General features: G+C 39.4%; 1 protein-coding gene across 4 annotated transcripts in view; it reads right to left on the bottom strand.

The window, feature by feature from the left end:
* The window catches only part of Wwc3 (WWC family member 3), a 107,391-nt gene that overhangs the window by 59,477 nt on the left and 24,913 nt on the right, over positions 1 to 23,001 (bottom strand). For all 4 annotated transcript variants that reach the window (XM_085684545.2, XM_085684547.2, XM_085684546.2 and 1 more), the window contains exons 2-3: positions 7,336 to 7,445; positions 3,805 to 4,008 (exon numbers count right to left, since the gene is read on the bottom strand). In XM_085684545.2, the coding sequence (XP_085540671.1) occupies positions 3,805 to 4,008; positions 7,336 to 7,445 (314 nt within the window). The remainder of the gene's footprint in view (positions 1 to 3,804; positions 4,009 to 7,335; positions 7,446 to 23,001) is intronic.

The raw sequence follows: 23,001 nt of genomic DNA, 5'->3' as shown, positions 1-23,001 counted from the left end.
TGCTATGGAGTCAGCCAGAAGCAGCTCCTAAACACGGTCCCAGGCCCTCTAGTGTTGCCTATAAACCATCTGTTAGAGCACAGGCATTTAAACCAACAGGATCACTGTACTGAACTTTACCCTGTGGCTAGAAAGAATTCAGTTGAGTCATGACTAGCAGGGTTTTCCTCATTGTAATCAGTAGCTCAGGTTAAACAGAACACTGAAAAGGCCTGGTGGAAACCCTAGGGACAGCAGCCACTTGATAAACCACTTGGATTAACTCCTAGATTCCATTCATAGCTGACTGTTTCCCTGGTGAGTTGATAGGCCCCAGGAAGCTCCATTGGCATCTTCAGCCATTTCCTGAAAACAGGCAGGCCTAACTCTGGCCTTCAAGATAGCCTACTCCTGGAGAAGACACTGGGTCTAGAAGGTTACTTCTAGCAGGTCTGGCGATGGAACCTGTTTAACATGTTCTAACATCACTGCACCACCGAATCATCAGCTACCTCTACTGGAGACACAGAGGTCCCTTCAAAGATAGTATCTTGAGTCTTTCAAAGTGAGGAAGAAAAATAATTGAATATTATTCCTTATTTGCCCAAATATCAAGGGACTGAAAAGCCCATGGAAATATAAAAAATAATCTTGTCAGTGTCTCAACTCCATGGGACATTAAGCAGTGAATAATCTTGCTCCACAGGCTCAGCACCACACTGGTCCCTCCCCCAACTCACTCCTCCCCAAAGTGATTACTTTAAGAATATTTGCATTTTCAAGGTCATACATTGCTGAGGCTCCCTGCTCAAACCAAACTAAATTGATAGTTTCTAGGTCATGGCCCATACCTTCCCTTGACTTCGTTTTACTTTTCCAGTCACTGGCAAGAAAGATTGTTCAAGTTTTTCTTCTTTCTTTCTTTTCAAATTTGGTTTTTCCAGACAGGCTGTGCTGAAACTCACTCTGTAAACCAGGCTGGCCTCAAACTCAGAGAGCTGCCTGCAGGGACTAAAGGTATGGGCAGCAATGCCCTGCCTCATTCAAGTTTTTCTGACATGTATTCCTTCTCTTTCTTTTTAAAACAAAATTTGATTTTAGATTTATTGATTTTATTTTATGTGTACAAGTGTTTTGCTCTGCTCACATGTATGTCTGTGTATCACATGTGCCTTTTGTTCACAGAGGTTAAAATAGGGCTTTGGACTCCCTGGAACTGGAATTGTGAGCCATCATGTAGATGCTGGGAACCAAACCCTGGTCCTCTGCAAGAATAAGTATTCTTAACTACTGAATCATGTCTCCGTTCCATCTAGTCCCTTCTTCCAAATTCTGAATTGAGATCCTTTCGTGGAAACCTGACCAAAACATGTAATAGAAAAAGCACATAAGGGTTTCTGGGAAAACACATAGTATTAAGGTGAATCATAACAACAAAACCATGCCAATATTTGCCTCTTCTTTAGCTATAAAAATGCTAATCCTATATGGATTAACCTTAGCTCTGCCATGTAGTTTTCTTGAAGGTTAAGAATTGTTAACTATATGACCTCAGACCCAGTTATAAGCCAATGTTTCAGTGTGGTGTGACTTTGAGGCTCTAAGTCTGTAACCTTCTGATACTATGATAGCCATACATGCTAGGCCATAAAAATTATCTCAAAAGAATGAAATCTTACCTAGTATAGTTTCTGGGAGCAATAGATCAGTAGTATTAAACAGCAAAGTAGACCAGCACTAGATCAATAGCAATAAATCAGCAGCAACTGCACATCTTTTTAAAGTTCTAGCAATTTACTTCCAAAGAACCCATGAGTCAAATTTAATTCATAAAAGAATCGAGAAATTATTCTGAAGCACATGAAAATGAAAGGAAAAACACCATACTAAATTTTGAGGGAGAAAAAATTATATTTTAAAAATTATGTAAAAATTAAGAAAGTTTTAAATCACTAACCTACAGTTCAGTTTTTAAAAAACTAAAAAGAGAAAGGGGTAGCAAGATAGATTAGTGGGTGTGGCACTCGTTGCCAAGCCCAAGCACTTGAATTGGATTTCTAGGACCCACATGGTAGACTAGCCAGCTAGTCTAACTTGATCGGTGAGCCCTAGCTTCAGCGAAAGACCCTGTCTCAAACAAAAAAAAATATTGTAGAGACCAATTGAGAAAGACAGCTGATCATTGAACTATGGCTCCCATGTGCATGTGCACTTGGCTCACACACATATGCACAAACCAAAAAAGAGAAAATAAGACATAAAATATTAACAGCAAGAATGAAGGAAGAGACCACCATCTCACAGTCTACAAGCATTAAAAGAAATGCTGACTTTGGAACTAGATGCAGTAAATAAACTCTTAGAAACACACAATTACAAAAACGGACTCTAGAAGAATCATATAGGCCTTTATCTAATTGAGACATTTCCACAAAGAACTTCACACTCCAGGACATTTTTTGGTGAAGTTATGGTAGTGTAGATATCAAATCCGCATGAACTCTTTCAGGGAGGAGAGGCAATACTTGTCAATGCATTCTATGAAGCCAGGATTGCTCTGCTACCAAAATGAGAGCACCGCCTTAAAAGAAAAGTGTGGCGAAAAGGAAGCTTCTATAGCTCAGTACTGAGTTGACCTATCACTTTCTGCTGAAAAGTTTAAAAAGTAAACATGGATGAACCAGTATCTTATGACCAAGAGATAAGATGACTTGGAAGCAACACATCATTATACCTGAGTTGCCTCTATTCCCTCAAGAAACATAGCAATGGAAATATTCAGGAGCAAATCCTTCCCCAAAGTCCTTAGCTTCTAAGCTTTTCACCTTTAACAGTAGTTGCAATAAAAAAGAGCACAAAACATATGACCATTTGGCCTTAATTCCATTCTGAATTGCAACACAAAAAAAGCTAAGATTATATCTTTAATGGTCAAAGCTCCATTACCAGCATCAAATACCCGGTAATAAAGCAGTGTCATTAGTCATTTCCCCACTCCCATGTCTCAACTAGATTTTATTGATAAAAACAAAACCTAGTACTTCCAAGTTTATGTGTTCTCTCCAAGATCATTGGCACCCAGAACAATGGTGGCTAGGTATACCTGTATAGGCAATTCTTTTGGGAAGAGTCAAGCATGTTCAAATAGTGACTGATCATGTTACAAAAGGCTCAGTCTTTTGAAACTGAACCTGGCCTCCTTCAACACTTAGATGCCTGCTAAGTGTTAGTAAAATGAAAGCCCATCGCTGACAGTCTTTAAACTAACCAAGGTTCTTTTTGAGACTAGTAGAGGAGAGCCTCTTATTTAAGGATCAGAGAAACCTGGATTAGACTTGGTTTTTCCTCCTTCAATGTTCTGCCCAACAAGTCTAAAGCCTAATGAAATCTAAAGCCTAGAAATAGCCTTTACACAGACAGGAGATTGACATATCTGCAGATTCCTGGATCTCCCCATTCAGTACTTATGGAGCCATCTGCAACTTTTTCAAGAGATCATTTCAGTCAAGCAGTGTAACTGCAGCCATGTCTAAGTGGAACCCTCCAAGTGAAATCTGACAATCACGAAATAGGAAATTGTTTCACATCATTGCCTTAAACTGTGCTTACTTTACACCATTCACACCTGATCTTTCTTTGTTAGTCACCATATTCCAGAATCTGTATACAACATAGACAGCTTAATAAATATGTATTGTCTAATAGTATGTGACTGAGACTTTACAAAGCTGTCTCGCCCAGATAAAGCTGACCATGGTTCAGAGAACTCAGCAAAGAGAGTGGCTTTAAAGAAACATATTCATTGAAGGAGACAAGTCAACTCACAGCTGGTATATGAGCGGCCATCATCCTCACACAATTTGTGCAGCTGTTGATATTCTTCCTGAGCTAGCTCAAATCGCTGTTGCTTGATCTGGTAGATTTCTTTCTTCGCATTGAGAGCCTCCTGCGCTACAATTAAATACTCCTTTAGCATCCGTTCTTGTTCTCGCCTCCACTGCTCCCTTGGATCTTCAATCTGGGTAAGCTCTGAAATGAAAAGGGCAAAATCACAAACAAGTGAGTTCAAGGTGACATCTGCAAGTTGACTAACAGGCGTTTTACGTGACTAGTCAATTAATTAATTGCCAAGATGTACAATATGGAAGGTTCTACATATGAACCTTTCTGAAGAATGGCCCACCTTCTACTATGGTATTAAAAGCTCAGGAAAGAAGAAAATGCTAGAGATAAAAGGAAAGATAATACAAGAAAATACACATTGAAGAAGATGAACCTAAATGAGCTAAGAACTATATAGCTATAGGGTATTTATAGCATTATTCTTTCAGACCACTTTGATGTGGAGTAATATACAAACTACTGTCCCTAACTGAGCTTGTTCCTCTCCTCTTCTTATTCTATCTTGACCTTTTTATCTCTTGACAGTCAAAATTGTGACATTTCCCACTTCTGCCTTCTCACTCTACAGGCCTGAGAAGGGCCCAGATGTATCTCCAGTTCCAATCTTTCTCTTGAGTTCCAGCCTGTGATTCTCATCTGCTTCCTGACTTCAACTCCTACACAGATCTAAAGTAACTCTAAGCTAGTCTTCAAAACACAGCTCATTCTCACACAATGGCCTTTCACTATCCAAAGCAAGACCATGTCAGAAAATGCACAGCACACATTGCTTCATTCTAGGTTTTCCTTTCCACCATAAGTAGTATCAACTAGCTTCATCAGCTTAGCCACAATGGGAATCAACCTAACTCCTATCTTCAAAGAATTCTCACTCTGAGTTCCCCCTCCCACAACATGCCAGGGGTCATAAAGATATGTTGAAAGAGCATGGAGAGACTCCAATATGGAGGAGTCTCAGAAGCACAATGCTAATTGAAGGAAGCCAGAACCAATAGGGCTCATATTGTTTGAGCCCATTGATATGAAATGCCTAGAATAGGCAAAGCGGAAGGGACAAAAAACAGACTGATAGGGGGAAGAAAGAGACGGACGTGGATACAGGATGACTGCTTAAGGAGGTGGGTTTCCCTTTGGGTCAAATGAGAGTGTTTTACAACTATACAGAGGAGGATTAGACTGTTTACTTTTAAATATTTTCCTTTATGATCTATGAATCTTATTTTACAAAGCTGGAAAGGTAAATTAAATGTTGTTATTCACACACGTGCACACACACACACATCCACACAGAAGCAAGGACGGTAGCAGGGAGGGAGGGAAGGAGAGAAGATGAGAGAGAGAGAGAAAAAGAAACTATTTCAAACTAAGTCCTCCTTGCAAACACTCTCCCCACCTACTTGCCCCTATTCAGTCACCACTGTCACTGCAGATTTTTAGAAAGTTCTCCAATCCTTCTCTATTTCAAATAGGAAAATAAAAATGCAAAATACAAGAAGTCAGAGTCCTGTCCCAGCGTCAGAGTTCCAGATACAGTTGGCCTAATGTGGGACATGGGCAGTTTTTAATAACTGCCCAGATGTTACTTATGTTTATTCAGCTGTAAGACCCACTGCAACCAGCCAGGTGAACAGCATTATTCACACTATTCCAGTGTCCCTGAGGGTCTTGGGAACCTTACAAGCTGCCAGTCTAGGATCTTTTTGTCCCTCACTTCACCATAAACCTACACAGTCCTGATTTTAATATTGGTACTTCAAATTTAAAGAGTTTTAAAATTGAATTCTCTAAAGGTCTGTAGGGAAGGAGGGGGCACGACACTACAACTCTTGTCCCCACCTACTGTTTCCCATGTGGTGGGCTACACTTTTATGGTGGCTGGAAGAAAGTTCTTTGTCTCTTGCTCTTAAGGTGCATGTCCACTTTCGAGAGTAGTAAACCCTTAAGAGTTGAGAACTTGTCTCACTCTCCTGTGTTCCTAGGGTTAGAACACAATAGGAAGTAGAGAGGAACTTTAGAAATGTTTGTTGTGAATAGTTCATAAGCAGGAAAGCAACAACGGCAAGCAGGGGATACCAGAGGAGACAGCTAAGTTTATGAGAGAAGACTGGCAAGAAGGGGCTCTGGGCCCACAGCAGCAGGCAGGCTTCCCAGGAAAGCTATATAGATCCACTGCCTTTGCCATCTGGTAAGCATAAACATCCATACCACCTGGCCCTGAGAAGGACGAAGCCTATTAACACAGCTACAGTGCCAAACCAGGGAACCCGGAGTGCAAGATGGTGTTATATATTCAAAGCTTCCCTGGAGACCTTAGTTGGGAAGACAACCCTAGATGGCCACCTTCCTCTAAACACACACAGTCATGAGATGCTGGGCATGCTAAGGGCCAGTGGAAGGGCTACCTTCAACTTGTCTCTAAGCTTCTCTTCTGACCTTTTCCAGTATGTGATATATCCACCTTAAAGCTTCCTGACACCTAGGTACCTGCCTAGAAGGGTAACAGGGCTAGGACAGTACTTATTTCCCTTCTCTAATCATCACTGACTAGACTTTGGAACTACTCTAGGCTCAGAGACCCACATGGAAAAGCTCCACTGCTCCGAGATCTAAGACACAAAGATTCAGACCCAAGAAACTAAAAACTTTGGAGTCAGCCCCACAAGCCCAGCATAGGAAAGACCTTCAAAGTTACTAAGGTAAAGAATAACATGGATCTTCAGACCTATACAAAATAAACTGAAGTACACAAAGAATGCCAAGGCAAAGCCAAGCTACATGGCCCATGGCAAAATAACAATGACAAAAGTACTGATAGAAGCTAGAATTAAAATGCAAAGAGAGTCAGAAATGGAACCTTTAATTGAGTGTTGGTCCAAAAAAAAGGCAGAACACCAAGAACAAAGACTAGATTGAATGAGGTACAGCCTCTGATTGTGGGTTTCTACATCTCAGCTCTACTCGAGTACATTTGGAGTATGTTCATTCTCTATGGTGCAGTCATCCTGAGCAATATAGGATGTTGAGAAGCAGCCCCAGTTTCCACCCACAACATGTCAACAGCACCTCTCCCAGGCATGGCTATAAGAAATGTCTCCAGACATTGTCTATCAGGGAAGGACAATCATGTCAACTTCTAAGAACTTCTAAGTTCTACTTTGCAATCAGCATGAGAAGCTTTCCTGTTTCCTGGATGCTTTGGAAATTTCTTCCTCATTGGAAACAGTAAAACCAGAATTGAGGTACAACTATATGCCTACTTTGTGTATTTAGAATTCAGCTAGAGAAAACTTAGTATACCATATTACGAAACCTTAATATTTCATTGGGCACCATAATCATTTTGCTTCACAAAGCAAGGGTTTATCATTTGAGATTATATGTAAAAACCTAAAAAACAAAACAAGCAAAAGATAAAACTCACATATAGCAATGAAAATGTGGCACTGTACTTACTATTTATGTGGTCCATGTAATAAATTCCAATTTGTTTATCATATACAGTTTCCCATCCTAAAGGAAGTTCATCTCCGACACAATCAGCAAAGGTTAGTGGCTTTGTTATCCTGAAAAACAAAATTGTGAAAACAAATTTCAAAGTCAAGTCAGATGTGAATAATTTTGCTGATCTAAATTATTGTTTCATATGGAATTATAATTCATGTTATCTAATTGACAGCTTTTGCCCCAACTACTTGGTTGAAATTAATTTACTAGATTTGCTTAAGCAACAATCAATAATAATGTAAGAACACACACCACTAAAAGTATACTGTTGCAAAGCACACTTTAAACACCAGTGAAAACAGATATTGATGATGACCAACCAAACAAGTAAGACAAGCGTCATCTTCCACACAGTGTGATTAATGAGGCCATGGCAATGGAATGTAACTCTTCCAGAATAGGAGAGAACCAGGCTCTGTTCTCACTCCCTGACAAATGTCCTCCTTCACAACTTTCAGTTCCATGCAATACACATGAACACTGCCTTAGTCTATGTACAAGGTACTTGCAATATTGTCATTCTACCCATTAACGAATCAAACATCAACCACTGCACAAAAGTAAAAAGCCCGTAAATCTCACAATATAGTGAGATGCCTTCCGAGTATTTTCTGCATTCCTTATATGGTAGGGATCAAAGATTTCAAAGGGTCCTTTTTTCTTTTCCTAGAGAAATACAGCCAAATCACAATGCCTACAAACATCTCTTCTTAAAGAAAATCTGATTAAGAGATCCTCGGCTTACCAGAAGATAGAGAAAGTAAAGGGTGTACCATGGATTTCTTTAATCAGAGTCTCTTCCCTCCCCCACTCTCACGATCATGTTGATTGACAAGCCAGTTTGAGGGCAGCAGCTGTTGTATAAAACAGGACACACCTATAATTGTCTGAGTCTGGGCAGCTATCTCTTTGGTTGTCTCTATAAATGCACACTGACTGGCATGCATGGGAATCTGACAATCTAAATTTCACAAGCTCAATCCTCCCACTTCTTCTGTTCAAGTCCCTGGCTGCAGAAAATTGAAGACATTGAAACTGTAGCCAATCCTGTGAGATTTTCCCAAAACTGGTTAGACAACAAAGCTATCTCTTCTAGGATGGTTGAAAAGTTGGTAAAAACACTATCAGAACAACACTGATTTCAATGTTCTTTTAATCTTCATTTTAAACATATGATTTCAAGAAACTATGGCCAATACTAAAATAGGAACATAAAAAAGATAAAATAGTCTGTGGACAGCCTCCCAAACGTGGTACATTAAAGAGTAAGAGAGGAAGAAGAAGCACAGTAAAAGTTCAACCTATTGCACACTTCCCTGTTCTATTCCACAACACACATTTGAAACAGGATTCACTTCCAGGGAAAAAAGTGTGATGGTATACTTCCATGTTAAACCAGCAGTGGCAGGATTTTTGTGAATGATGGGAACAGATCATAGCAAAAATAGTTCTACCTTAACACAAATTGAATTCTGAGTATATCACGGTCACCCCAACATAGTAAATATTCATATTTAACCTGAGAGAACCATACACAAAGGCAGATAAATCTTAAGATTATTTACACATATGATATGATTTAATCAAGATATGCAAGTGGGAAACATACCTCTACATCATGGCTGAGCCTAATCCACTTACTTTAGACTTCAGAATTGTTGGGAAAATTATAAGATCCTACCTTTCTATTTTTTTATAAAGAAAATCAAGTTGTTCAAATAACAATTCCATACTCTTTGCTTCAGGAGGAAACTAAGTGGTACTTCTGCCATTTTGATGAATTTCATTTTGGCATGTTTCCTGATTCTACTTCCTTTCTATGTCAAACATGAATTCTTACAATCATACATGTTTGCTTTCAATGCAAGCGAAAGAGGAGTTACACCTCTTGGAGTTCAGTTAATGTCAATAGCAAGGCCTCTACAACCACAGAAAAGTGATGAAGTTCTTAAAGGTGGTCTCAGAAGCCATAGCACCCACCACATTTTCCCAGACCATTGGCTTCAAGAAAAACCACTAACCACATTCCAAAGATGCCTAAGTTACTTCATCATGTCTTTACTGTACAAATACAAAAATGATGCTTTTCTGCCAAAAAGGTGTTTGTGGCTAATACTACATGAGAAATAAATATATCATGTCACATGAGTTATACAGCTTCAGAACCTGTTTGATCACGTGTCTGATGAGGATATTGCTGCTGGGCACTGTCTGGGATTTGAAAAAGTTATTTTGGCTGTTGTTGGCTAAAGAGTACGTTTCCTGACTTGTAAAGGTGAGATTGAGAACCACCTGTGACAGACCTTAGATGTGATTGAGAAACACCCAGCACCAAAAGCAAGATATCAGTTTCCATTCTGAACAAATGTCATGATTCCTTGTCTTGCCAACTATCAAAGCTCACTTGGCATAAAGTCACAGACTCTCCCTCAAATGTAGTGACTGTACAAAAATGCACCCTACTGGGCTCCAGGTACAGCTTAGCAATAGAGTGTTTCTCTAACATGAGTAAGAACCTGAGTTCCATTCCCAACACAAACATACACACACAAATAAAAGTATCCAGCATTGAGTCTTCTAGGACCTGGGCTGCTGTTATAGTCCTACCCAAAACAAGCCCATATAAAGCATCTAACTCTTTTTTACTTCAATCATTATACAAACACAACTTCTATTCCAGGTAGACCCTGACTGATTCCTTCCTACCCACCCACCCTTGCAAAAACCATTCCCACTCCAGTCTATCACCTTGTTCTCATTCCTTCCCAGGCCCATGATTAAAGCTACTCTCCCATTAGTGCCCTGAAAAGGTCAGCTTCTCCCCTCATAAATCACTAGCAAAGATTTGTCCAACTCCGAAACCCCTTCTGCCTTGGAAGCAACTTCCGTTTTTGCCCCATTGGACCCAGTAGGAATGAAACAGGACTCTGAGCCATATTTACTGCATTTCTGTACATCTTCCATAGGCATGTAGTTAACTGTTTAGCCTCACTCAATCAGAGCCAAGCAGAAATCTCGTAATAAAAGGTTGCCTTTGAAACCAGCAGGCAGCCCAAGACACATTTGTTTTCCCCTGAGACAGTCCTTCCTATCCTCACTGAGAATCCCAGCTACAATAATATCCATGTCTCCAATCCCAGAAAAAAAAATCAGTCCTTTTTATCTAAATTACTCCAAAAGCTAGGCCACCCTTCACAGTCAGACTCCTTTTCTTTTATTTTCCAGTGAACCCAAGATGCATACCTTCTCATGGAAAAAGTTCAGGTTAGAGAATTCAGGTGTTTTCAGGTGTGCCTGGCACCCTGTGTGCAATTATTTTTAACATCTTCCTATACATTTTTAAGCTATTGTGTGTAGAAAGATGCACAGAAACTCTTCTCAGCACAAGGCAGTGTAGACCAAAAGGAGAAGCCAAAAGTTGCACAGCAACTTGGCTAATATTTCATTTAAAAATCTGTTGTGATTGTGTTATTTTATCAAAATATAAAGATGGAAAAACGAAACTGTTAATGCTAGCAGATAGCTTGTATGAATTTTATGCAATTCAAAGAAAAATGGACATTGCTCAGTATGTGGAAAGGCTAAACTTTTAAATAACATCCGGACTCAGTGAAATCCAAAAAGAAGAGGAGAGAGTATATGGAACCGAACAAAAAAGTTAGAAATATGTCAAAGACTATGTAATGGAGATAAGGCAGAAGTTGACTTATTTACATCTATTTCACTTTTCCTGGACTGGAGATCCTTCCCTCCAACCTCTCCCAAGGCCCTGAAGTCTTCCACTTTTTCCATACTTACATACCAAATGGAAGCAGGGAAGGAAAATGTAGAATAAGAACCAGAAAGAAACAGCATGGCTTATCAGCAAGGGAAAGGAGACGAAAATTTAAAAGAGCAGACTTCAAAACACCAAATCTGAAGACATGCAAAAAAACAAGTTTTTTTTTAAAAAAGACTTAAATGAACCCTTTCTTGAAAAACAAAACAAAACAAAAGGTCTAAATGTCTCAGTTTCTCCAAGACACTACTATGTGACAGTACTATCCAGTGATGGACATCCACGAAGACTATCAAGAGTTTATTTATGCCTAGTTTTATTTGTCTTTTACTTTGTTTATTTATACTTAATTTTTTTATTACAAAAGCTGTTTGTTAATACTACCAAGGAGATAGGACTTCTAATACTATGATTACATTATCTCTAAGGGGAATATTTCTACTTTGAAAATGTTATTAATTTTCATTATACTTACTTTTACTGGTACAAATTCTGGGCACACAATTAAAATTATATAAAATAATGATGTATAGAAAAGTATATTTCATTTTTTTACAACTTTTACCCATTTCCTACATTTTTTTTTCTATGAAACACGCTAACCAATAAAAGTAATTGACTTGATTCTGAATGACTCAATGAAGGGGAGAACAAAGTAAAGCATGGTGGCACATGCCTATATTAACTGTACTGGAGAGACTGACGCAGGAAGATCACAAATTTGTTTGAGGCCAGGCTAAGCTACATAATAAGACCCTGTCTGAAAAATGAACCAAGAGCACATTAATTGGTTATGCAATACCAAATGATCAACCCTGAAAACATATACATACAAGTAACATATTGAATGAATAGGCTGTATTTTTACTTTTAGGAATGAATGCACATACATTCACTCACACACACACACACACACACACACACCACCACCACCACCACCACCAATAACAACAATAACCACAAACAGCAACAATAACAACAATTAAAGAGGCCACAAATTAGAGAGTAAAGGGAGGTGGCAAATGGGGAGTTCAGAGAAAGGAAAAGGAAGGGGAAAATGATGTAATTATATTATAACCTCGGAAAATAAAAAAGCATTAAACAAGTAAACTAACAGCAAAAAAGGCAAAACTAAAAAGAAAAGGCACTTTTGTTTTAAGGTTGGTTTCTGTGCTGTGTTTCAGCCAACCCTGGTAGGAGTCCCCCCACATGCCCTTTGAACAGAAGTAAAATCATGCTGGCTTTGTGTTTTTCACCACTCCCACCCACCTCCCCAGGTCAGGCAGATCCAAATGTTTAAAATGGAGATAAGTGGGTTTGCTAGAAAGGGAGGCACTCAGGCGGGCCCCAAGTAGAACATTCTGGAATCAGCAAGGCCAGTAGATTAGCTGGTTTGGGCAGTTTGTCAGCTCTGGTCTTGGAATCCTTTCTAATCTATGGAAAAAGATTAGATAATACTCTTTGAGCAAATAAATAAGCAATTCAATTTTGTCTTCTTACAAAAGCATGTTTAAGGCTTTAACTTTGAAGAGCTTTTTTCCCACTGAAAAAAGTTAAAAGCCTCCTATTAAACTACCCAGCAGGGCAATTGCTGGTGTCTGGGTAAGGCCACGAACAGGCAAAGGACATCAAATAGGAGTCAGCTTGTCTGAGAAGGGGAGGAAGAAAGGATCAAGTCTAGCAGACAGCATACTGTTTCCCAAGGTTCCATCTTTGCTGACAGAGTGCCTGTCCAGTCTCTTCAACTTTCACCACCCCCAAAACAGGATGCTAGATTATTCCCACCTACTCCACCCACAGTTCTCATGCAGACAAGGGGATGCTTTTGTTTCCACTATAGAAAGTTTAGAAAATCTATTCATAGTGATCACATACTACATACAAATATCTTACCATTTTTACTTAATTTTGTAACATTTAATTCTCATTCTTCCTTTTTACTTTTTAATTGTTTGAGACAGGATTTCTCTATTTAGCAGCCCAGGCTGTCCTGTAACTCACTCTGCAGACCAGACTGGCCTTGAAGTCAAAAAGATCTGTCTGCCTATGCCTGGGATTAAAGGTGTGTATCAACACAGCCCAAATAAAAACTTATTTTTAATAGCACAAAGATGGAAATAACTAACAGACCTCAATGAATGAACAGATAAAACATGGTCTATCTAAATGGTGGGGTAATATTGGGCTTTAGGAAGTTTTTCTACCCTATATCTTAAATTCAGTATACAAAACCAGATAATAAAATCTAAAGATCAGGAACAAAATCACTCATGATCCAGAAGTCCTAGATTCACATATTACCTTGATCACATTCCCTATTTTTCTTAGCTTTCACACAAATAATATCATACTACATACAATTTCATAAACTGATTTTTTTGTCTTTCAGCTCTCTTAACATTACTTTCCACGATCTGGAATCTTTCATTCTATGCAGCAGACCACAATTTATTTACCAGGCTTCTACAGTTAACTATTAAAGCATATCCCAATGGTGTGCTGTTTATGATAAATAATGGGCAAGCACTTTTATTATTAAACACTTGTTATATACCACCAAAGAGCTTGGCCATCACCTTAGGTTCTCACCAGCCAAAGAAGTAAAGTCTTTCACCACCCTCTGGAGATATTTTTAATACATGTCCTCCAGAGCTCAGAATAAGTTCATCTGGCCTAAGCATGCTTTACCCTGAGGGAACAGGCAAGAAGGTCCAACAGTGGCATGAGCTGAACAACATTTCAGAATGTGAAAATTTTAGAATATACTAGAAACTAAAAACAGAGGAGCCACTTTCTTTGTCCTGAGTCACCACCCAGAGATCTTGCCATCACAGATTCTTCCCTGAGCAAATCCTACTTCTTGGCCTCTACTAAGTGAGAGAGACTATGATCTGCTGGGCATTCTTAAAGAGCAGAGAAGTATGAACTGAGAGAGCAGTGGAAACCTAGACTTTGATTTCTTTTTGCTTTGTCTGCCACATCCTGTTCGGCTGTCGAAGTGCCAGCTCAGAAAGGACTGTGTACTGTCATGAATTAAACCTTGAATGAGTCACTCCATTTTGCCCTGAGCCTCAATTTTCTAACCCTTCCCCCCTTCTACTGAGCTACTGAACCTACAACCTAAAACCTGCCAGGAAAAGGCAAGTACACTGCTACTCAGCTATAGCCCTAGCCCGTGTTTCTTAATATTTACACTGAGGATAACCAGATGAACCTCATGGGGTCATGTTGGCTGACTGTGGCCTCTTTGGCAGCAGCTTGGAGACCAGCAGGCACTTAGTCCCCTTCCGGTCATCTCACTTCACCAGCACTTGCTTCAGACTGGGTTGATTTCTTTTTTGTTACAACCAACATGATTTTTTTAGTCACACGTTTCTTCTCTCACAGTTTAGAAGGCTTCAGTATCAGCTGGTTGGCCCATTGTTTTCTGACCATTCTCAGAGGTTTGAAGATACCCAACATGGTTACACAGGCCTGCTTTACTTTTGAAGTCTTGAAAGCAAGTCCAGGCTTTTGATAGTGCAATTGTCATCTACAAAGTTCAAGCTCTTAAACAATGTAATTAAATTACATGAGTGAATAAATAAACCATGAAAGTCACATAACGTCGTAAGTTTATCATTTTGAATTGGGCTGCATTCATAGCTGTCTTCAGCCACATGTAGTCTACAAAGGCACAGATTGGACATACTTAGTGGGGGGAGTTGCTGCCTTGCCTTTTCCAGCTTTAGCTTGTGCCCCCTCCCATTTTTAAAGAATCATTGCTGGGAAGTCTCGCTCTCTTTTTTTCTGCTTTTCTTTCCCATTTACAAGGAACTTTGTTATGAAATGGGACCCACCAGGAAAACCACCCCATCAAAATATCTCTCACTGAGTCACATTTGTAAAGTCCCTTTGGGCGCATAAAACAGTATACTCACAGGTTACAGGTATTAGGACATGGACATCTTCACAGCCATTGCTGTGCCCATTTTAAGGCAGCAACTGAGAATGCAGCAGGACCTGAAGGAGTAAGCCTAGAAGCCTACACTCTCCTTTCCAGCCAGGCTGGGCTCAAGGGATGAGCCTATTCCACACTAATCATATCAAATTATAGAAAAGTAGAGGCCAGTAGCAGGAAGTGGGGGTAGAGAGCAAAGCACTGATTCTGTACACATTTTTGTTATCGGAGGCCAGAGAATAATCCCTTGCCCTTGAACTACACTTTCCAGTCTCCTGGAACAAAGTCATCTTTATATTTCCAACGCATGCTTGTTTTTAATACGCTATTCAGAGAGGACACCATTAATCTCAATTTCAGTGCCAAACCAATCCTCAAGAAATTATAATGACTTCCTTCACCTTTTCTAAGATGCCTGGCTCCCACTATATTTCGAAGTCCACCGGAACTTGGACACAGTCTGTTTGTGGTTACTTATGTGGTGAATTCAACTGTGTGTGCTGTTCTAGTCTTTTTCTCCAAGTTTTGGTGGCATAACATTTATACTCCAGAGCCAAGGTTCTCACTCAGCAGCAAGCAGCAAGCAGCAGATTTCTGGAGACATTGTTTGTCCCCAAAAGGAAGCTGCAATGTTTCTTTAGAAAGATCCTTTGAATGTCTACCAACTTTTTATTACATTTATTTATTGTGTGTTTGTGCACATATGAATATGAGTATGCACGTGTCACAGGGAATGAATGGAGATCAGAGGACAGTTTATAGGAGTTCTCCCCTTCCATCATGTAAAACCTGGCAGATCAAGCTTAGTTGTTCAGTGGGACTTGCTAAGACATCTTGCCATCCCTGTCTATCAGTTTTAAATAGTAGGTACCACGGCACAAACCTGACATGTTAGTTCTGAAAAGCCATTTGTAACATGTTTAAATGCATGTTTTAGACTCAAATGTTTATTTAGAATATGAATAAAAATAGAATTGGCACTTATAATCAACTTCCAAGTCTAGAATTTAAGGTGAGGAGTAATATTACTCAGAATTCAGTCTAACCATTGCAGCTGACATGCAAGGCCTTAATGAAATGTGAGGGTCCTAGTCAGCTACAGATCCTTAGATCTGCTCATTCCTAAATGAAAATTGTGAATCCTCCATAAAAAGATGAAGTCTTCTTGACAATAAGAATTTTTTAAAGTAAACATAGTTAATCTTTTCATTGTCACTAACACAAAACTGTCAAGGTACATGAATAAACTAATGGACGAATCTGAAGAGCAAATGGCTCCTGGATCTTTCCTCAGGGTAATGAATTGTGCACAGCTTTTCATAGGTGGCAATAACCCAGTAAAAACAAATGAGAACAGATAATTGCATGCAGCATGTTCCTCTGCACAAACATTTCACTAGAACATTTGCAAGAAACCCCCCCAAAGCCTAAATGGCTTCTGACAAACAAAAGGCACATCATCAGATCTATTTCACTGCTTTGGTGGAAAGAAGCTGTGATACTACTCTATATCACACCCCTCCCACAAGTACTTCCCATCAGGTTTGCTGCACCCCTACCTGCAAAGCCATACACTGTCATGTCCTGTAGGACACAGATTTCCCTAGTGCAACAATCTAGTCACAGCTTACTCACCTAAGTTTGAAAGCCAATGTTACTAATAGCCCAGCAGCTGCAACCTAGACAACAATGAAGGCCCTAAGAGAGACATACATAGATCTAATCTACATGGGAAGTAGAAAAAGACAAGATCTCCTGAGTAAATTGGGAGCATGGCAACCTTGAGAGAGAGTTCAAGGAGAGGGGAGAGGCAGGGATGGGAGCAGAGAAAAATGTAGAACTCATTAAAAATCAATTAAAAAGTAAAAAAAAGGTAAAAGTAATAATTTGTCATAAAAAAAACCTCATGTCACAAAATACCATTGAGAAGTGTGTCAAGTGCTTTTTTTCAACAGTCATTAAAATGGTACTGCTCTGGGTGATGGTGGTACATGCCTTTAATGTCAGCACTCGGGAGACAAGCAGGCAGATTTCTTTGAGTTCAAGGCCAGCCTGGTCTACAACAGCTAGTTCCAAGACAGCTAGGGCTGTTACAAAGAGAAACCCTGCCTCAAAAAAAAAAAAAAAAAAAAAAAACAAAGAAAATGGTACTGCTCCAACAACTGAGCTAATATCTAAAGGCTGTGAGTATCTGAGTACTTGTTACTCAAAATAATATTAAAGAAACCAAACGATATGTATTTCTTGAGTACACAGAAAAGCCACATTTCCCAGTCTCCCCTTCCTGTGTTGGGCTATGTGGTTGGGCTTTAATCAAAGAAACGTGAAGAGAATTCATGTATTCTGGGCCTGTACCATAAGTTTCTGGCATAATCCCCTTGCCAACTCTCTTCTCTTTTCTGTTGGCCAAAAGCAAAGGAGTAGGTAGATAGCAGAAAATGTCCAAAAGTTTGGTGAGTCACACCATGGAAGAAACCTGGATGAGGATCACAGGTTTAGAAACCCCTTCACCATTCATACCGAGCTAACATGAGCAAGAAACATCTATTTCGTTAAGCAATTGAAGTTAGAAGACTAAGAAAGATCAGTTTCTACATCTCTATCATGGTCAATACTTTTCACTTGTCAATATAGGCATTACCTTCCCTATTAGTTCATGAATTTTTTGAATGAAGGGATGCTATTCCTTGGGACTCACCTTTCTTAGCTGGGAGTTGTATGATGAACTAGCCCAGCTGATTTCAGAAAAACAAACCTTGGGGGTAGGGAACGGCAGATGATAAGAAAAGTGGGACTCCAGAGACCAGGATGAGTTCTTCTTTGGACATCTCTGTTTTTAGGTTGATGTGTTCCATATTGGGAAAAAAGGCTACCAGAGCCAGGCAAAATATCAGTAAAGACTTCCTGTATCCTTTTTTTCTGATTCTCTACTGACTAAGCCAACTTCAGACACATTACATGGCTTCCTAAATGCATGTCTGTCCATAAGAAAAAAAAGTACTATGAGAAGACAATCTAGAGGCAAGATCTTGGCAAGACGTTCTATCCTCCAGCAAAGAATAAATTGTCCCGAGACAAATCAGTAGAGAAGGCATTTAGGAAAAGGTCCAAACTTCCCAGACCCAGCTCCCACAGCCATCCTATTCAACTGGTTCTCCAACATGTTCAGGCACGAGTATGATGGAAGTCAAAAGATCTGGGATATGCCATCAACAAACATGTGGCTGAATGTAAGGTCCCTCAATACATATTTTGTTGAATCACATGCAAAGACAATGGTAACTTTTTAAAAAATGAAAGGTGAAAAACTATATAGTAATGCTATTAAGTCTGGATAAACTACTCAATTCTACCTCAGTTTCTTTCGTTTTTTTTTGGGGGGGGGGTTGGGGTGCACTTGATGAAGCAGAAAGACAGAAGCCCATATCAACGCTTCTGGAACTTTGTTTATACTCCATAAAGATTTATTTTCCTTCTGTGTTATTTTTTCCTGTAAATACTAGAAGAATGTCATTATTATTCTGATTTAGCAGCATAATATTGTATGAGTGGAACATAGTTTAAAAGCAAGTTGACCTCAGACCAACCTGCCAGTGTACCACTCAAAGGAAACCACACCCAGAGAAGGCCCAACCAATCCAGTCACAGTCACCCAGCAGGAGCAAGGAAAAGAATTTCTCAGTAAGTCCATCAAGCTCACATTCCGCAGATGACATAAAAATGTCCTGTTCCCCTTCATGCATAAGCTGTAATGATATAAAAACTAAGGTGAAATAAAGGCAAAATTCAGCCTAATTGATAAAATTATTTCCCTAGGACAGTACTGTAACACAGTGACCCACACACTTCATTTTAAAATGTAGGTTCAACTAATTTCAAAGACATATTTTACTTAACTCACTATACTGAAGCATTTTATTCATTACGCACTGAAAAATACCATCATTTTAAAATGTAGTGACCATAAAAACTATAAATTGGATGCTTTACATTCATTTTGTATGAACTCTTTAAAAGTAATCATGTCCTTTTACACATTGAGCTCTTCCTATCTTAGGTTCACCAAAAGCAACTGCTCAGACTCTGATGACTTATCCATACTATTCCGGAAACCTCAGATTTAGGGTGTCACCTAACTTCTACAATTGTTTTTTTCTATGACTGATGGCAGCAGAAAACCATCTGACTGGTGTTGGGGCCCCTAAAAACCTGTCCTCTCCAAGTCCCTAGTAGGAATTAAAAAAGAACCAGGTTTCAGAAATCATAAAACGACATGCAGGGAACTCTTGGTTCCCTTTTGACCCCTTGTCCATCTGCTTCCCTAGCAACACTACCTCTCAACTCAGATCACTCTCTCTGCCTCAGTTCCCACTCACTCACGTATTGTTCAAATGCATATGCCCCTTCCAGGCTGTGATCCAGATTCCTTCTGTCAAGACTCGGCACCTGAGTAAAGTATCTTTCTTTGGCTGGCCTCAGTATTTGCTCTATTCTATGATGTGCCTATTTGCATGTCACATCTTCCCTAGTATTGGTGCCTTCAGGGCGAGACTGGCATCTCCAACTCTGACTCAACCCCAGTGGAACTCTAGGGCATACCTAGCAGGTGCTCTGCTGCATATACAGAATGAGTCAAACTTGACTTGATCAACACTGAATAAAGCCTGCCACCCCAAAAGTATTATCTACTGCAGGTTTGGTGGTGCGTTTATTTGGTGTTGGTCTCAAGGGAATAAATATATCCATGAGCAGATATACAGAGTTGAGGGACTGGACTAGAAGGAGAATGGCCTGCAACATGACAGGCTAGTCTCCAAATTAGTTGTGAACCTTCATTCTGAAGCTCCTCTCAAGCCCCAGGCTTACCTATAAATGAGCAGAGGAGCCCACGGTACCTTCTGAAGGTCACATGTGAATATTCTTTCCTGAGCCTCAGAGCAAGGAAGGTGACCCCCCAGAGAGATCCCCTGGCATTACACTTCATTCATCAGGAAAGGTGAGGAAATAATGACACGCAGGAATGTCAGGCTACTGAAACATAACTTTTCCTAAAAGGAACCAGGGGCAAGAAAAGAAACATGGAGATAGTGGGAAGCATGTGTGTGTTCTAAAATGCAACTGTGACAATGGTCACAGTTGTAAAAATGAAACTCAGGAAACCATGCAAAAACAGGTGAATGTAATGGAATCTATACCCTCACTAAAAGCTGTTTTTACAATACACATACAAACATTGAGATTCCTCTTGAGTAATTTGCAGTGGTCAGAATGAATTTCAGTATTCAAACTCCTACAAAACACTCAAGGGAAAAAGAAACAACAGAGAAAGCTAGATTTATCATCATCTCTTTTGCTTTAACGCTGTCATATGCTCTGGCTACTTGACCTGTAAATTCTCTGATTAATCAAGTTTCAGAATATCTTCAAAATATCTGTAAACATTAGCTCAGTACCTGACTTCTGATCCAGTGTCTTCATTAAGCATGTTAACTCTATAGGGTTCTCACACCATAGTCACAACCCAAAAAGGAACAATTAACTACAGTAAAGAGGTCCCCATGGTGAGATGGCTCAGTGGTTAAGAGAACATACTGGTCTTGGAGAGGGCCGAAGTTTGGTGCTCATCCCAAAACCCAAGTTGGGTGGCTCACACTCACTTATAACTCCATCTTCAGGAGATATAATGCCATATTCTAGCCTCCAGGGGAACCTGCACTCACATGTGCGCCCCTGTGCATACACACACACACACACACACACACACACACACACACAAACCCTTAAAAATATTGGAGCGTATAACATTTCATAAAGGTTTTATGGTGTATAGTATGTTGCAAGCTTGTATTTCACTTGTGTATGTGATGTAAAATCATCCTCTTTTAGTAACAACAATAACTGGAAAGCAATACTTCAAGGATGTATTTAATATAGTCATTCTTGATACCCACAGAGGGTTGGTTTCAAGATCCCTGTGGGTACCAAAATACTTGTGTCTTCAAGTCCCTCACAACAAAATGGAACATATAGCATTTGTATACAACCTGTCCACACGCCCATTTACTTTACTTTAAATCGCCTCTAGGTGGCTTATAATATCTAATGCAATGTAAAAGAAATGTAAGTAGTTGTTATTCTATATGGCTTACTGGGCATAATATCTAAATGCAATGTAAGTAGTTGTTATCCTATATAGTTTACTGTATACACTCACTTCAAATGCAATTTGTAAAAAGGTGTTTAATAAAAAGTTGACTGAACCAATAGATTCAGAACCCTCAGATACATACATAGATGCTAAGGCATTTATATTGGCATGAAATCACCTACAGCTATGGCCCTGCCCAGTTTACAACCATCTCTACAGCCAGACTGCTGAGGCCAGCACTTTGTTCTGCCAAACAAGAGAATATTTCTTTCATTATCACACCAATTTTGAGAGGTGGTAGATCTTTGTCTGTCCACAGAAAGCTCTGGACTCCATACACATTTCACTTGGGTAGAAATTGAGCTCAGGGACACAAAACTCAGAAGAGATACAGATGAGACCAGCCAAAGCCTGCATACTAAAAACTGAAAGGTTCAAAGACAACTTTAGAATAATGAGCCTGTGCCCCCACACTGCTTTTCAATGGCTGTTTTATCATGCTTATTCTCTTGAGGAATTCCTTACTCCTCAAGTAATAATATACAAGAGGATTTCTAATGATGATCATTTTGGTGAAAGTATGAGGCAAGTTACTGACCAGCCTCTTTTATTTTTCATACTTCCAAATGCTGCAACGAATTTGACCCAATCTCTTAAAAATATAATACAATATTATAATAATTTGTCTTTTAGTGTACTCCTGAAGAAGATAAGAGGCAGGAAGAGGTGTTTAAAATTTAAAAGGGGAGGTTTTAAGGAAGGATTAGGGAAAAAAGAAACAAATAGTAACAATCAACGGAAGAAGTGAATTCAGCCGAAATGGGAAAGGAAAACCACAGTGGCCAAAGGAGAGGGAAGAGGCTGAACAATAACATTCTTTAGAAATGGCATCACAGGGGAGGTGACCCAGGATGGTTCTTGGCTATCCCCAGACATCCCAAAGCAGCAGTGTCACAGTCCCTTGGGTACTAGGATCTCATTGTAAACTTTTCAAATACTATAAAGATGAAGTTCTTCCATTTGTGTTAGTTGGAGCCTGCACCAGACTTCTAGGAGGAAAAGTCAAACAGATCTTATCACTCACCCTGTTCTGCACTGATTACCTTTTTCTGCAAAAGAACATTGTCAGTAGTCACTTAGATTGTTTGTTTTAGGCATGAACATATAACTGTTTATAAATGCAACTTTGAGTCAGGCAGTGGTGGCACACACCTTTAATCCCAGCACTCTGAGGCAGAGGCAGACAGGTCTCTGTGAATTCAAGGCCAGTCTGGTCAACAGAGTTAGGTCCAGGGCAGCCAGGGCTGTTAAACAGGGAAACCCTGTCTTGAATCAAAGGAAACATAAATAAATAAATAAATAAATAAATAAATAAATAAATAAATAAATAAATAAATAAATAAATAAATAGATGGATAGATAGATAGATAGATAGATAGATAGATAGATAGATAGATAGATAGATAGATAGATGTGGTGTCTTTGCCTATATCACCAGCTTCATCTATGAACTTTAAAGGCACGGGTGGGGAATGTCAATTTTTTTATGACATAAGAACTGCATGCCAAGAATGGATGCAGAGCATAATAAGCTCTCAGAGACGGTGTTTCTTTTTAGGAGCTGGATTGCTTTGAGAATTAGAGTCAAGCATTAATCTTCCTAGAAAAAAATGTGCCTACTCAGGATACTTACAATGCTGCTAGTCTTCAAACTCTAGTTCAAGAAGTCTATTCTCAAAGCTCATTGCC

Source organism: Myodes glareolus, chromosome X (assembly GCF_982192425.1).
Source record: "Myodes glareolus chromosome X, mMyoGla1.1, whole genome shotgun sequence".
Classification (NCBI taxonomy): Eukaryota; Metazoa; Chordata; class Mammalia; order Rodentia; family Cricetidae; genus Myodes; species Myodes glareolus.
The sequence above is the reverse complement of the archived record's forward strand: the minus strand, read 5'-3'. Positions and strand labels throughout refer to the sequence as shown.